At 38.7% G+C, this 16,762-nt stretch overlaps 1 protein-coding gene across 12 annotated transcripts in view; it reads right to left on the reverse strand.

The window, feature by feature from the left end:
- NAV2 (neuron navigator 2) overlaps window positions 1-16,762 on the reverse strand; it is a 379,270-nt gene that overhangs the window by 108,440 nt on the left and 254,068 nt on the right. For all 12 annotated transcript variants that reach the window (XM_018083415.3, XM_018083416.3, XM_018083414.3 and 9 more), the window contains one exon: window positions 15,716-15,873. In XM_018083415.3, coding sequence (XP_017938904.2) covers window positions 15,716-15,873 — 158 coding nt within the window. The remainder of the gene's footprint in view (window positions 1-15,715; window positions 15,874-16,762) is intronic.

The raw sequence follows: 16,762 nt of genomic DNA on the forward strand, positions 1-16,762 counted from the left end.
TGCCCTCTCGCACTAAAGTAAACTGTGTACAGAGCTGCATTTTTTTAATTCAAAAATCAACAGCAGTGGAGAGCGTGCGTTCTCGGCAGCAGGAGCAGCCCTGTGAATCCAGTCCTGTAAATCATGAGCTGCTGCAGCCACATAGGGGCTGTTTCCCTTCACTTTCTCAGTGAAGATACGGCTCTGTTAACCTCCCTCCTGTGATCCAAAGCAGATCTACTGAAGATTTAAAGCACATACATCTTCCTGTCTTAACAAAGAATCAGGTTTCTAAGAGTGTTAGAGACTCCTTAATAATAAACTCAGCCATTTCACATGGTTATGGACAAAGTGGGATAGCAGGCAATAATGATACTTTAAAAAATATTACTGAAGTCAGAAGATTTCCAGGACACTGTTATTAACCAGCAATCATTATATTGGCCAGGTTTGCTAGTCCTTTTCCTATGGCAAACTACCCACATGGAGCTGGAAGGAAGCACAAGTTGGATTACGGACACAGAAAGGAATCACGCTGCTTTTAAGCTTTTGCCAGCCTGCTGGCTTCCAGGGCAATACTCCCACTTTACTCTAGTACTGAAAGAAAACCAAGCCACCAAATGTCCCAAACGGTAATGCCACCTGGTCTCTAGTTGCTCTGCTCAAGCCTTCTGAATCCAACCTGATGGGTTAAGGAGAACTGACAAGTGATGGCACAGGAATCATAGAATCCTTAAGGTTGGAAAAGATTTCCAAGATTGAGTCCAACCATTAACCTGGCACTGCCAAGCCCACCACTTAACCCTAAGCATCATATCTACACTATTTAGAGCAATTCCAGGGACAGTTGACTCCACCACTGCAGGAGTCACAGTGACTCCCAGTGCAAGGGGCAGCAGTGACCTGCCATCACAGTGCCCTGACACACACAGGAGAGGGGAAGGACAGTGACAACTTCTTCACAAGCTGCTGGCAGTGCTCCTCCCTCTGCCTTTACAAGCTGGGCACCATTGCTCTTTCCTTCGTTCCTCTTATCCTACACTGCTGCTTTGTTATTATTTTCATTTCCTGAAGCCCTCCTACTCATCTCAATCCACTTCCCATTGCCGCACCACACCAGGCTCCTTTTGTACACCCAGAACAAGTGAGCCTTTGTCTCAGTCTGCCTCCCGCAGAAGACATCCAGCAATGTACTGAAAGCTTTGTGAAAATCCCAATTGTGCATAATTTACAGTTAGTTTTTATAGATTATTTTTAAGAACAATAATTACACATTTCAATATTGAGATACTGCTATAGAAACTGGAGATTGACAGTACTTCCAACACTAAGTTTCTAATCCATATGTGTTCTGACCTCATCATTCTCAACAAATCCTAAGGCAGCACAAAGTATACTCATGCCCAGAAATCATCAGAGCTGCCTGAGATTCATGAACATGCCTAGGAGGGATTTACAAGCAGGTCCAGGGAGGAACCTGATGTACTAATCAATATGGGCAGGGAAGCCTTTACTTGCTCAGGACTGGGACAATAAATAAGAGTTACAGAAAGAAAATTACCAGTAAGGGATGTAACTGCAAAATAGAAGAGCTGGTTGTACACTTGGTTAGTACAACATATGCAGAAGCAAACTCAGCTCGGGGTCTTAGCATGCAGCCACCTGAACAGACTTGGAAAAGAAATCTGCCTTCTTCTCAAACAGGCTCTTCACAACAGTTTACCAGCTCTACAGTGTGAAATGAATGGAAGCTGTTGGTTCATTTGGGACCTCAGCTTCATCCTAACAGTCCAGATGAGTGCTTGAGTGCACAGACTTCTGGGCTTGGATCAAGTGGAATGGCTTGTTTTCTAAATCCCAAAGTATTGCTCCAAATTAATTTCCCAATGAAATCCAGAACTTTTCAATTTCTCCTTTTTTCAAATGTTTTCAGGAAATTAATTAATTAATCAATTCTGTTTGCTCACTGACCAAAATAAGCTTTTTTCTGTTCATTTGTTTATAAACAAAACGTTCCTTTGTCCCAGCTCCCCCACATACACCCTCCTGTTTGGAACTGAATTTTGCTTCCGTTGCCAGTGGCGTAGGATGAGTACAATGCAGCTCCATTTGCAGACATGTCAGAGAAATCAGAATTAGGACAACAATACTATGAATGTAACATTACCAAAAAAAAAAATATATATAGGGACATTAATGTAATTTTCAGAGTCTCTAGTTAGCATTTTCCACAAAGTGAATTCTGGATGCTACACACCTGAAATGAATAAAAAATATTTACAAACTCTTCATATACATGTTAAGCAGCAACACTTCAGGAAGGAAAAGAAGATACTTTTTTTTACACAACTGCAGTGGATTTTGATTTGTATTTGGGTCAAATACAGTGAAACTGAATATTGAAAATCCTTGAGTAATTTGTTACCCTGCACCATGCAAAGTTACTGCAAGAAATAAAACACCCTCATGAAAAATTGCCTCAGCTTAAGAAAACTTCAATTTTAAAGATTCTCTGTTTCTTTTTTATGAACAAGTCTGCTGGCTCTTTTACTCCTCTGACCAAGCTTGGTAAACGAAAGGAGTTCTGCTGCCAGAATGCAGCTTCAAATGTTGGGTTTCCTAATGAAGCAGTAACAGCAATTCATGGAGAACACATCAGCATGCAAAGGGGAAAGTTTTATTCAGCATAACATAGGCCCTTCTTTCATGAAAAGGAGAGCAGGTTTCATGCATTCAATTAATAAGCTTATTATTTCCCATGTGTTTCTTTGTGAGGGAGATATTTTCTTTCTCCAGCAACTTGCATTAACTAAAACTGACTATAAAAGAAATGTTTTCAAACCCAAGCTACAGGCTACAATAAATAATGATCGCTTTCCTCTTTTCAAGGTCAAATCTTGGCCCAAAATCTATTTTGTTCCTAGCGTTCCTGTTAAAAAAGATGTTGGTGGTCTAGTTCCAATGCCAATACACACTGTAGCATGGGTAAATCTGATTTCAGCTGCTCCTGCAAAGACTGAACTGCATCTGCAAACCTACCCATTTGTGAGGAAAAAAAAAAGAATCTGAAGGCTTATGATTTAATTCTTCCACTGAAGTCTTTGAGAGTTTATTTTATAATAACATCAGGAGAAAATATATGCAATTTCCCATCATTTGTCATGTTCACTCCAAGTAAGTGGACTTTGATTTGCTATAACTGAAAACTTTCAAAAGCTGTCATTATAAGCATGAAAGGCAACACACAGACAAAGGATGTTCTCACAGTTACTTCTCCTTAGGAGGGTCAAGAACTTAACAGCATTGTTATCCATTTTCAAATGAACAAACTGCTATTTTTTTTATTTCACAGCTATGGGAAAAATAAGAAGCTCTTAAGAAGAGAAATCGTCCAGCCCATAGATTAGATAACAGATATAACAGCAAATCCACAGCCAGATTCTAATCTAGGAAATAAAAGCAGTTCTGCTCTATGACATTAGAGCATCAGAACTGCAGAAACCACCATGACAGTTTCATCGTTTCCCATCTAGAAGAATAAATGGTGAATCTTGACCCTTCCCACCCACCCACCAGACAACTATCCTTAAAAGCACTACAAATAAAGTCCAACAGAGAAAAACTTTTTAGCTGAGTTGTTCTGTTCTTCCATAATCATTTATCATGCTCAGCAACCCCTGGAAGTACGGAAATGCCTGCATTTCTCCAGGAGCTGACTATAAAAATCACAGTCTTTCCATAATCCAAACCACAAGCAGGTAGAGCAGAACATTCCCAAAAGGAGTAACCTGGCACACAGTCCTTCCTCAAAATAAGCACAACCCTTCTGGCCCACAGGAGTTTCCATTTCAATTATAACACTGAGGACAGGAGAGAACTACAGCTGGGTGGAAGGGGCTGACTGAGACAGGGCTCAGTGTGGGCATGGCCTCCACTCACAAGATGACTGAAGCTTTCTGTTCTCTCTTCTATTCTGGACCACAGAAAAAAGCAACAAAAATTATTTTTTTTTAAAGCAGAGATTGCCAGACAGGGAAATTCTGTATAACCTGAGAAAAGCCTGGATAGAAAACATTTTGCTTTGCTGAGGACCAAAACTCAGAATCATAGAACCACTAAATAGTTTGGGCTGGAAGGAACTTTAGAGATCATCTAGTTCCAACCCCCCTGCCATGGGCAGAGACAACTTCCACTAAAACAGGTTGCTCAGGACCCTTTCTAACTGAGCAGAATTGGTTCCTTCAACTTCTGCCCACTGGCTTTCCCTTTAGGGCTGATTTAATTTATTGTAACACAGGAGAAAAATTACCTTTACTCCATGATATTTTTCTTTCCTTCCATCATATCTACTTCTTCAATCCCACTGTTGTAAACTTTGTTGCTTCAACAGCAGTTCCATGTATTCACAGAGACGTGCTGTATCTCTGAAAACCCTCACACCAAAGCCCATGGATATGCCAGAAACTCAACCTGCACATTTCTGTAAAGTCTCCTTCATTCACACAGAGCTCCAGCACATGAAACAACAGTTCTGCTGTCAGCTGGTTCACATCGCCAAAACTCAGCATTTTTGCTGAGGTGAGGGGAAATAAAACTGGAGCACAGGCAACCCTTTTCTCATTGTCTTGACATAACCAACTAAGACACTTGAATTCCTTGTTGTTTTTGTTTAGTTACTGTAAAATTCAGAATGCTGTCCACATGACTGCCTTAAGAGAGAGGTTGGAGGGACCTCTATCGACCACATTCCGGTTAGATGATCACAAAAATTATGAAACCAAGTTTACTGTGCCATTCAAAACAAGTTGCACTCTCCACTTAATACTAGACAAATACCATTCTTGTTCATTTTTCTCCATTTCCTTCTCATTATTTGTACAATCTAATCCCCCAAGAGTTCTCACAACAGACTTATTCAAAAACATTAGTGAATTCCAGGCAGGGAGCTGTTATGGAGTCTTTCATTAGATTTTATTCTTAGCTGGAGTGGACAATATGTACACTTGGCAGCCTTGGTCTGACACATCTCTCCTGCAGGTTATATGAAATACAGCATATACAAATTAGTGGTCTGAGAACTGCAGTTAGGGAATATTATCCATTTGACTATTAATAGTGGCTCCAATCAGGGCTTGGAATGACCATGGAGATGGAGGCAGATTTTTAACAGAGAAGGGACAGGCAGTAGGAAAAAATATATAAGAATGAGCAGACAATATGCCAAGGTAAACTACATTTCAACTCAGAAATATCCCACTCTGCTCAGTGAGAAGTCACACTCTGTACACAGCAGAGTGGTGAATAGCAGTGCCCATGGAGGCACACCCATGGGGAACACCAATGCACCCTGAAACATGGACAGTCCACGTTCAAACTGAGGAGTTGAACCAAACCATACAGAAATAACATACTTTACCACCATGTACATACACACCTAAAGTTCAACATACATAAATATGCAAAAATCTGTTATATTTTTATATCAAAACCAACCGACAGTCACATACTACTATTTATGGTGGGGTCTTCATTTACTCTCTCTAGTCAATAAAACTACCTTATAATCTGTAGCAGCAGATCTTTCAAACCAGGCCAATATGCAGATAACAATATGCTATTCATGACAGTAGTGAAGGGTTGGACCATGGCTTTAAGCTCATCAGCCAGCTCAGAAATGGTGGCAGATCTATTTGGTTATGGATGAGGAACAGGCAAAAGATTCAGTAAAGAAGCCACAAATGGAAGGACTAGGGAGGCTGGATGATGCTCTTACCCAAGGAGAAGGGGCTTCTACAGATGTGGAGAAACATGCTGGCACCTGGAGAAGTCTGGGATGTAGCACCACTACTGTTTGCTTTCCTATGATTTAACAGTGAACTTAAGTTTCCACAGTTGTTTTCCTGGCACACGTCACCCAGCAATAAATTTACAAGAAATTGTAAATATTTATTTTAAAAGGAAACATCTTAGCACTGTAAAGACCATGCAATGCTGGACCAGCTCTTCAACTGGTGTAAATTAACGTGGTTCCAGCACCTCCAGTGCAGCTCTGCAGATGTACACTGGGCAAGAAGCTGCTTCTCAAGGTTACATTTTACTTCAAAGCTCAGAATTTTATCTTCATTAACTGTACAGCTAAGAACATGTCTTTGGCTAGGTTTTTTTAGTTGTTTGGGTTTTTTTCCCAAAAAACCTTTATTTAAATACATTTTTGGCTTGTTTTATGTATTTCTAAAGCTTACACAACTATGGTAAAGACCTATGGTCTTGTAAAGATCCACTTCAGCCATGATTAAGTTACAGTAGAATGCAGCTGCATACTTCATAATGTGACACTAAGGGAAAACAAACATCATTCAGAAATGTATTATGAGTATTACATATGGAGTCAGAGACTTGCAGAATCATAAGACAGAGAACTTAACTATTCCATCCTACTCAGCACTAAATAAGGCATCGGGTAGAGTGCTGTGTCCAGCTCCAGCACCCCCCTAAAAGAGACTGACAGACTTCAAAGAGGCCATTAGAGACCATCAAGACATTTAAGAGATTTATCACAAGGAACCTATGAGAAGAAAGTTGGAATAGTAAAGATGTCTTATCCTAGAAGAGAAAAGACTGAAGGGGGACACTGTAAGCCTTCAAATACACGAAGATTGTTATAAACAGGACAGAGATCAAGAAAGAGCAAAAATGTGCCTTATTTTTAGCCACACAGAATGATTTTCATATATCTTTTTTTTTAATAGCTACCTTTAAGACCAAATGGATACTTGAAGGGATACACTTTAAAAGATGGTCAAGTCCAGTCATGAGACATTTCAGAACAGACAAGCAAACACCTCTCGGGCACAGATATAGTTGATTTTCCTTCAGAATTGGAGCACAGACTCCACATGTTATTAACAAATGCAAAGCTACAAATATATAATGTCAGCTGTAAACTTGGCAAAATTTTAAACATGGATCTTTGTTAAACAGATTTAAAACCAGAAGGTATATTTACATTGCAAAGTTATGATTCAACAAAAGAAATTATGAGGTTCCTCAGACTATCTTTCAGATTTCCCCACACTGTCTCTCTATATTTTTATTTTTACTTTTGTCACATCAAATTCGTGATCACTGCACTATAATTCAAAGTAAAATAAATCATCCTGAACATTTGGCAAATACCTTCAATGCAAATTATATTAAAAAAACTGGATAGGGTTATGCACTACTTTTTGGTAGTGCATACACAGAAAACACCACCTGCTCTGGTTATGGATTTGTTGAGACTAATTCTGTAAATTTATTTTACCATCAGTCTGTCTTACAGGAAAAACCCTTGGTCAGTAAAACCAGAGAGCATCTTGAGTGCCAGCAGAGATGAGCAGAGCAGCAGCATCCTAAACACTAAGCAGAATATGATGTTTGGTTCCTGCCTGACCTAGATGAAACATTGCTATATTTTTACAGGGTGGGATGACTGACATTTAAGTAATTATCACATTCTCACATTGTTGAGCCAATCACATTTATTTTCCAAGGAAAATGTGAAAGTGCAGGTAAACCTGTTTCAAATGTTATAGACTTATGCCTCTTTAAAAATATAAAACCTTTTCCAATTTTGCAAAACTTTTAATCTTAGTGAATTTTGCACAGTCTTATCAAGTCAACGTTTCAAAAGTAAACGTTAGGTTCATTCAACTTCCTACAGAAAGAGAAACCTAATAATAAAACTAAACTCAAGATGGATATAGAACAGGAAAGCAACTGCTCCAAAAGTCAAATGAAGGAAACTTTTTCTAAATCTATACAGACATGATTTTCAGTCATGAAGACAGCTATAACTGCCTAAAAAATAAATAAAATAAGTAAATATTTAACTTACTGCTATCTGTTGCATGAGCCAACTGTTTCATTCTCTAAAATCGCTTCCCAGCTTTCTGACATTCATACAGTATTCCTCCATAAGGATAGGGATCTTTCAATCTCAGGAGCTCTGCTTATTTTTGCTAGTCTCTAGTTTACTGTTAAGATCTTCCTCTTGGTCCTGGTTTCCAAAGCTGCCTTTGCTCTACTTCTCCCCCACCCTTCTCAGCAGCCTCGCAGAGCCGGGCTCAGCACTAGTTGATTGGAACAGTTAGAAACAGTTTCAGTGACGACCTGGCAGTTTGTGCTGGAAGGATGAAAGCCTTTTCAATACCAACTTCAGTGTATCAGAGTCCTCAGCTGGAAATTTCCAGCCTGTAAAGAACACTGAGATACCAGGCTTAATATTTCACATTTCTGTCCTACCTGTGTGCCACCAGATGTTGCAGTGACTGACTGAACAGAGAGCACTGTGATAATTAACTCTGGGGCTTTGTATGGACTCTCTGTTCTTCAAGATACCACACACCTGAACACTTCAGGACTGTTCAGTCTTTGATTAGTAAAAGAAGCAATTAAAAAGGATGAGACTTATTATAACAACTGTTATGTAATCATATATAATCATAGGATCATAGACCGGTTTGTGTTGGAAGGGACCGTAAAGATCATCCAGTTCCAACCCCCTTGCCACGAGCAGGGACACCTTCCACTATCCCAGGTTGCTCAGAGCCCCATCCAAACTTGCCTTGAACACTTCCAGGGATGGGGCAGCCACAGCCCCTGTGGGCAAGCTGTGCCAGGGCCTCAATACCCTCACAGTAAAGAATTTCTTCCTAATATCTAATCTAAACCTGCCCCCTGTCAGTTTAAAGTCATTGCCCCTTGTCCTGTCACAAGCTCCCCTTTGTAAAAGCATCTGTCTGTTCAGCCATCCCAGTAACCTTTTGTCAGCACTGAGTCAGCTGGCTCAGTGCCACAGGGATTGAATCCAACATCTCAGCTCCCTGTCATAACTGTCATGACTAACTATTCCTGCACCTGAAGCCATAAAAAGCCTTCTCTTTCCCATTCAGGCTGAATGCTACTATAAATGGGCAAAAAAATATTAAAATGTTAACTCTCTAAGACAAATTTCTATCACGCTTTATAAGTCTCAGAGCTCTTTTTTCACCACTGTTTTGGTTTTTCTTTTTTGGTTTGTTTGGTTTTTTGCTTGTTTGTTTTTTTTTTAATTCTTACACTATTATTCAGCACAAATGCAAAAGCCTGTGTTTTGACTCTGTTTATTATTATTGTTTTGCTTGGAATGGAAAAACTGCATGATGTTAAACAGAACACAGGGTTTTTTCAGCAAGGAAGCTTGTGCAACGTCACTTGACCATCCTGTACTTGGTACAGTAGCCAAATCCAGTCATTCAGAACATCAAATATTTAATCTCATTTTATGTGCAGCTACAAAAGAGGACTTGCCCTCCATTTTAGCATGCTTAAACGAAAGATTTTTCATTCAAGAAAACTCTTAGAATCATCTAGGTTGATCTAAAGATAATAGGGCTCAAAGACTTGCAATAAGTAATTCCTGAGCCAAAACTGGAACCTCTGTCTGAACATCAGCTCTGGGCAAACATTAAATTTTGACTCATTATGTCTAATTTAATCTCTTTCAATGGCTAAGCATCCTCATTCTTAAAATTTCCTACATTCTGAGGTCTGAGTTGGGCTCATTTCAGATTCCTAACAAATGGATACTCACATAGTGCCTACTGAAGTAATGAAGAATTGTTGTTACTATAAATGTCACTACCTACAGGTTTCTTGTAGGCAATAAGAAAGTTACCTTTCTTTTAGACAGAAAACATAAATTAACCTTTAAAATACCAATCTGCAAAGGAGATTTTCCAAAGCTCTAATTATGCAGTGCTCTTCTCTGTGTTTTATCAGCATCCCTCTTTTTCACAGAATGCTGCTGAAAATCTTAGCCTTCAAGACACTAACCACAAGAACTCTGAGTTTTGATCTCCTTCTGCACAATTTTTGCCTTGCTCCACACGAAGATTAATTTTTTCCTCGCTATTACTGAAGTAGCATTCTTAAATTGAATCTGAGGGTTGGACGTAATCCAAATCTGCCACTTTTAAATGACCTTAAGCAATGCTGAGTTCAAGACAAGCTCAATATCACACAGAACCAAGCCATGAGAGTGTGTTCTCATGTGCTTTTTATATCAATACAGGATTGAATATGAAACATTTGTATCATTAGGAAGAGAAACTTCAATGGCTCAGTTCCAGATTTAGGATTTTTCTACTCTCTATGTAAAAGGCCATTTAAAGAAATAAATATGGATTTCACAGTAAAGTTGACGTGAAGATACTGATTTAACTTTTAAGAGCTGTTCTTACCAAGGCTCTGACAAGATATGCTGTGGCCTGTTGAACTGCACCCTTGACCTTGATGGCATGCCCTCTTGAACTCGATAAATATAACTGCCTACATATAAGGTGCACACATTTTTAGCACACATGTGGCATGTGTAACCATACACCATGGTTACTCAGTGGAGTGGGGGTGACATTTCCTTGCTAACATTCTACTGACAGTAGTCAGTCCTATTTTGATAACACAAAGTCAAAAACTTAGAGGAAAGAAATTCCTTAACTGTCCTTCAAAATACCTTAATATATATCTTCCTATTTAACTAGTTCATACTCAATAGAAATTTTGAAGGAAATAATATTTAAAGGTATCATAATGTGGTAATTTTGCACCTGCCAGAGTTCAGAGTCGGACTCAAGTAATATTAACCCCTTATTGCTGGTTCCATGCAGGTCTGATCTATGCAGAATTGTCATGGCAATGAGACACTGTCCTTTGGGAACTGCAGGACCCTGTACTTCCCTTTGTCCCTATGCCACCCAACTGGAACTGGTTTTGCTGTGTCAGCAGGTTAATTATGTCTGCAATGGGTGTAACATGGACTGGTTTGAGTATCACTGAATCCCAACACACACAGCTTCACAAAACAACACACCACAACTGAGCATCAATATGAAAGGAGAGAAAACATGGAGCATGGAAATAAAGGAGGAATGCAGGACACTCACAAAATATTAAAGATTTTCCAAAGAGCTGGAACTATCTGTCCTGAAGCACACTTCAATTTTGCTTTGCCTTTTTACCCTCCGCCAGAATCCCTTCAATAAATCACTGGTAACTCTTTCATCCATGTCCAGTATACTTTTAAAATTCCAAGAAACTAACCATACATTTAAATAGCAGAAATCACAGAACAGTCTAGGCTGCAGGAAACCTCTGGAGATACTCCTTCCAACCTTCAGCTAAAAGCAGAGCCTTAGAGGAGGTTATCCAGGGCCCCATCAAGGCAAGTCCTAGATACCTTCAGCAAGGGAGATCCCAGCCCTCCTCTGGACAATCTTCTCCAGTATTTAATTCTTCTCACAGCGAAGAACTTTATTCCTGTTTCCAGACAGGATTTCACCTAGAGGAATGTGTGCCTCCTGTCCTTGTGAACACGCTGACTACTCTTTACATATTAAAAGACAGTGATTAAATATACACTATGTCCCAAGTTAAAAGAGTTTACCCAAAATTTGAAAGAAACAAAATAAAAGGAGCAGAAGAAGAACACAAACTTTTCTTACTCTCCTGCCCATATGGTATATCCATACCTAAAAAACTGAGATGTGCAGAACAAAGATTATTGCTGAGTTGGCAGGATCTGGTTTGAGAACACTCTCATGAGACTTGTATCAAGTAAGTTTGCCAGACCAGTGCTATTAAAACAGTCATTTATTTCACTTGAGTGCCTGAATCTGTATACATATATTCTTGGGTGGTTTTTTTGCTTTTTCTAATGCTACCAATATAAGAGAAACCTGACATCATTAGCACTGCCTTCTTCACAAATCTGAGTAATAAACATCTCCTTTGATCTCTTTGATGTGAAAATGGCCAAAGTCTGGCAGTGCTTTTTTTTCTACTCACATTTTTACCTTACATTCAGCTCACAGGAAAAGTGTCATTTTTCCCACAGACTTCTACTGCCCTCTGTAGGATTATTTTAAATAAAATATTAGGAACAAAATATAGGAAAAAAAATAAAGTGTGTAAGCCTGTCACATTACTGCATCACATCCTAAATGAAATGGAGATGGCATATCAAGTTGATATTTCCTATAGCTTCATAATTTCATTGATTGTATAGACTGGATCCAAATAATAAATAGAATATTTCCTTACGATGTTACCGGACTTTTGAGACTGCAAAATGCAAACTGAGTGCCTGCACATCTCAAAAGACTCTCCATTGTGTGTAAGCAAAGCACTGAAATAAATTAATGAGAAAATCTAGCGTATCAAGGTCCTTACTGAAGCTGTATGTTTCAATATATTTAAGTTTCATCCTTGATACTACCTAGGATGCAGTTTTGCTCCACCTTGCTCTGGATAAAAAAATACATTGATGCAATCTAAATTGCATATGCAAATAAAATATTGGCTATATTTTATTTGCTGATCACATTAGACAATTAGAAGGACATGGTAACTGGGAACCTAAAAATAACTAGTAACTAATAAGTACACAAAGACACAGAAATGCAGTGCTCATCTGCCTCTTTACACTCCTTAGAAATGTTTTTGATAATTTAGATGAGTTCTGGACACCAAAGTAAACCAAAGGTATACTTAAAAATGCATGAAGTAAACAAAAGGTATTCTAACGTAAGCATAGACTAAGTAACTGACAATTCAGAATTGAATTAAAAGGCTCCAGTTGTATGAAGGGATTAGGAAGACATAAAAAAAAATCACAAGCCTAAGTTGCTTTTTTCACCACAGTCCAAAAATGCAATTAAGACCTTAATTGCATTTTTCTTCTAGAAAAGCCCATAACACCAGTTATACACCTAAAAATACCCGGTCTAGAACGTTACTGGAATTATAAACGGCTAATCACTCTGGTAATAAATAAAAAGCCATACCACAGCATGTTACCACTTTATAATGTGAGGAATGAGAGTACTGAAATTCCCTATAAGAAGGGAATTTTGCATATAAACTGAGCAGCTAACTCCAAAATGCAAGTTAAGGCTATCAGGCCCTACCCTCAAAGAAGGTGCCCATAGGATTGAAGTAGGTTGTCTAAGTCATCCTTACTAGAGAAGACTTCTCTCTTTTTGATATTACTTTAACCCTTTCCCCAAGATTTCTAGAAAGTCAGTGGTCTCATCAGTAACTGATTCACAGAATCTTTCAAAAAATGTAGGTTATTTATTTCCCAGTAGCTAGCTATTCTTCCATGCTCCATTTGCTGACCTTTTCGTTTCTGATGCATTCTGTTTCAATTAATGCACTTTCATTGCCACAAGACATAGACGATTGACTAACAAGACAATTTGTATTTGGAGGGAAAGGCCATTGATTAATAAAAGCTAAAAATTACAACCTACTTTGTAAGAAATGATTCAAATATAAGGCACTGAAGGCGACCTTCTATCACAAAGTGACCCACTGAGCCAAAAGAGGCATTTCCTTTCTCAAAAACACACAGCAGAGCAGGTACTGGGGTAAAGAGATGAAAACTTACCAAGACTGGCACACAACGCAGTCATGTAAGTCCCATTTTTTTAGGCAAAATACAGGATATGGGTCAGAAAATTTGAACTGTCTTAGTACCTTGAGAATAAAATTTATCTGGCAATGTTACAATTAACTTCAAATAAGCCAAAAATTTGTTAGACCAACTGCTTTTGTTTCTCATGGATGCACACCAACTTTGTGTCATGATTATGTTTTTATGAAAAGTTCAACTTTACATAGGCCCTCATTTTTAATTTTTTTTTCTAAGACTATAATTTATGACTGAAAATTTTGACCAGAGCAAAATTCTGAGTATTTCATGCAATTTATGTAGATTGTCAGCCTAAAAACCAGGCTTGTTTCTTTCGGTCATTTGTAATATCCATAGGAAGCAGCTCATCCCATATGCTTCTTCAGCAATCAGTTTATCTTTCTCAAGAGAGGAATTACAGTGAGGAATGAGGGTTCCCAGAACTGCCTGTCTAAAGCACTTGATATTTAAGTTACTCAGTTGACAAATTATTGTTGTTTCTCTGTATGCATGAGGAGTTTTTTTTTTAAAAAAACACAAACCCAAAACTAAAACCAGTACTTTACTTTCCTTATTTAGTAATCTTGGCAAACTGACAGAAAGCCAAAATAGATCCAAGTTCTCTCTTCTGTGCAGCATAACATCATACCACTCATTATGTAGAAGGGACCATCCAACCCATGCTTCAGGACAAGATAAATCCCACACCACATCTCCCCAGTCCAGTAGTTATGGGACACGAGCAGAAGAGGACAGTATTGACAAGGAGGACACAGAAAGAGACTGGGGAGATACTACACAGGAAAACAAGGTTTCCTCAGTTCTAGTGCTCACACTATAACCTGCTATCTTGTTCTTTTAACTGAAAGCCAGATCTAATTCTCATTTAGAGATGACTACTGTGTGCTGATTGTACAGTTAAATCACTTCTGTTTACACAATGTATCTTCTAAAAGAGTAAGCGTGGATTTACCAAGATAGAATGCTGCTAATTTATTAGCATATTATGCTAATACATTATTTCATAATATAATTATAATAATTCTATTGTACAGTTGTGAATTTAATTTTTTTCTTTTACGAAATCTGATCAGGGTGCTTCAGAATGTTCCTGGAGGATGCTGAGGACCCTCCAATGCCATCATCATAGGGTGAGGTTTTGGAGTAACACTGCAAAATCTACAGACATGCAGTCCTAGGACAAGAATTCTAGAGAAGGAAGAACACAGTTTCCTGGAAAGAACCAAGCAGGAGAACCACGGGCAAGCTCAACCAGACCAGTATTTTTCCCTCCAGCAAAATCCTCTTTACAGTTATTAGAACTTATGCAAGGACAGCGAGGAGACTTCGAGCCTCAAGGCCGCAACTGTCAAGTCACTGCAAGGAGACTGCTCTGAAATCCAGTGTTGACCCGGCCTCGCCCGAGCAACGACTTTAAAGACGCGGAATTGGCCGCCAGCCTGCGCCAGCAATTTGACCGTATCAGACCAGAGTGACTGGCTCAGTTCTCATCAGCCACATCCCCTCAGCCCCACTGGTAAATGCTGCATTACAGAGCTCAGAGCTACAAACTCAAGCTAATGAATGCTGTCAGATCACTAAATTACTGAATGGACAAAACCTCAGTAAATGTCATTCAAAAAAGCTGCACTTCAGACACAGCACGGCACTGAGTGTTCCTGGTGCACTGCCACAGATGTGGCAACATTTCACTGCAACATTTATAACATATAACACATTCCTGCCTTCAAACACAGCGCTATATGATTTTGAAATTAGATTTAAGTCGTGTACTTCTGTAACTTAAGGGATCTTCCACAATAGTGAAGGATATGAAAGCAAATGGAACTATTTATCCTATAAAAACATGGAAGAAATCTTAAGTCACCATTTTTCATTCTTGTCAAACTACTAATCAAAATGTCTTATTTTATGATTAATTCATTCCCCCTTATCTGTGCTTGAAGCAAAATGAAAAAATATGGTTCACCAGTGCCAGGTTTTTTTGGAGTTCTTTTTTGGATGTACCTTCAGGACAGCAAGCCACAACTGCAGTTATATTAAAGGAGGACTATAGCTTTTTCAAGAAAAGCCAGCTGGTTTTTGGATTGTAGGTGTCATGTTTACAACATACAGCTTTCAGATACAACATACAACTTCCACAGATTAATGGAGAATTGAAATTCCCCCAAACGAAGCCACTAAAAAGAAAAATCTGAGGATGCTCAAATCTCAAGTGCTTACCTTTGTCATTGCTACTTGTTGGGGTTGGAGGGGGAAGTCCAGGCTTAGATTTGTCGTAATTGTTAAAGCTCTGGCTGCGTCGGTTGTTGGCACTAATAGAACCACGAGCTTTGGCCTCACTGCCAGCAGTGGACACCCTCGTGGTGGGACCTGGAAGTCTGATGAAAGAATTACAGCATGATTAAACATACTTAAAAACGCATGGGATACAATGCCTAAGCTGAAAATAAAAGGGTCAATAGTACAAGTATACACTCATAAGCATCTTTCTACTTCCATAAGGACAAATCAAAGAATCACCTTAGATGAAAAGTATATGTCAAACAAGCTACAGTCTGAATGGTTTTACATCATAAAAAAACCCTGAGCCAAAATTAACGGTCACTTGCCATAAATCTTGTGAATCAGAAACAGTTACAGGTAAATTCAGTGGAGCAATACCTCTAGTACAAGGCTAAAACTAAGTGAGTCACTACTGTTCTTAAACCGGAGTGCTGGACATATAAGGGCTACCTCTATTTTGAAAATATCAATGAGATGGAATCTGGCTGCCTTTTCCCTTATAGAGAAGCACATCAAATCTCCACTCTGAAAGCTATAAAACTCAGCAGCCAAGCCCAGCAAAGCTTTAACTTAGTTTAATTATCTGAGCCTATAAAAATCACACAAAGTTTAGGCACCCCGTCTTAGAGCAACTACATTACCAGTGAGCTGGTATAACCTTCTGGTTTAAACTGGGCATCTGTCTCTTCCAGCATTTTCTTACCATAGCCTGTATTAACCAGATTTAGCTGATTAACTAGAAAAAAAAGTAATTAGGATTCTAGAGTAAGTAGACAACCTTTCATGCTTTTCAGGGCAAAACAGAGGGGGAAGACTTTTCTAAAAAGCCCAATAGAATTAGGAAAGCCACTGACATCACATCCAGGAACACTGTGTGTGCTTGAGTCCTTCAAAGACAACGTTCATACGTAAAGTTCTCATGTTTGTACTGTATTTTGTGCACTAACAAGTACATATGTATACATACCAAACAGATGAAATATT

This window comes from Manacus vitellinus, unplaced genomic scaffold (assembly GCF_001715985.3).
Source record: "Manacus vitellinus isolate BGI_N305 unplaced genomic scaffold, ASM171598v3 scaffold_63_pilon, whole genome shotgun sequence".
Classification (NCBI taxonomy): domain Eukaryota; kingdom Metazoa; phylum Chordata; class Aves; order Passeriformes; family Pipridae; genus Manacus; species Manacus vitellinus.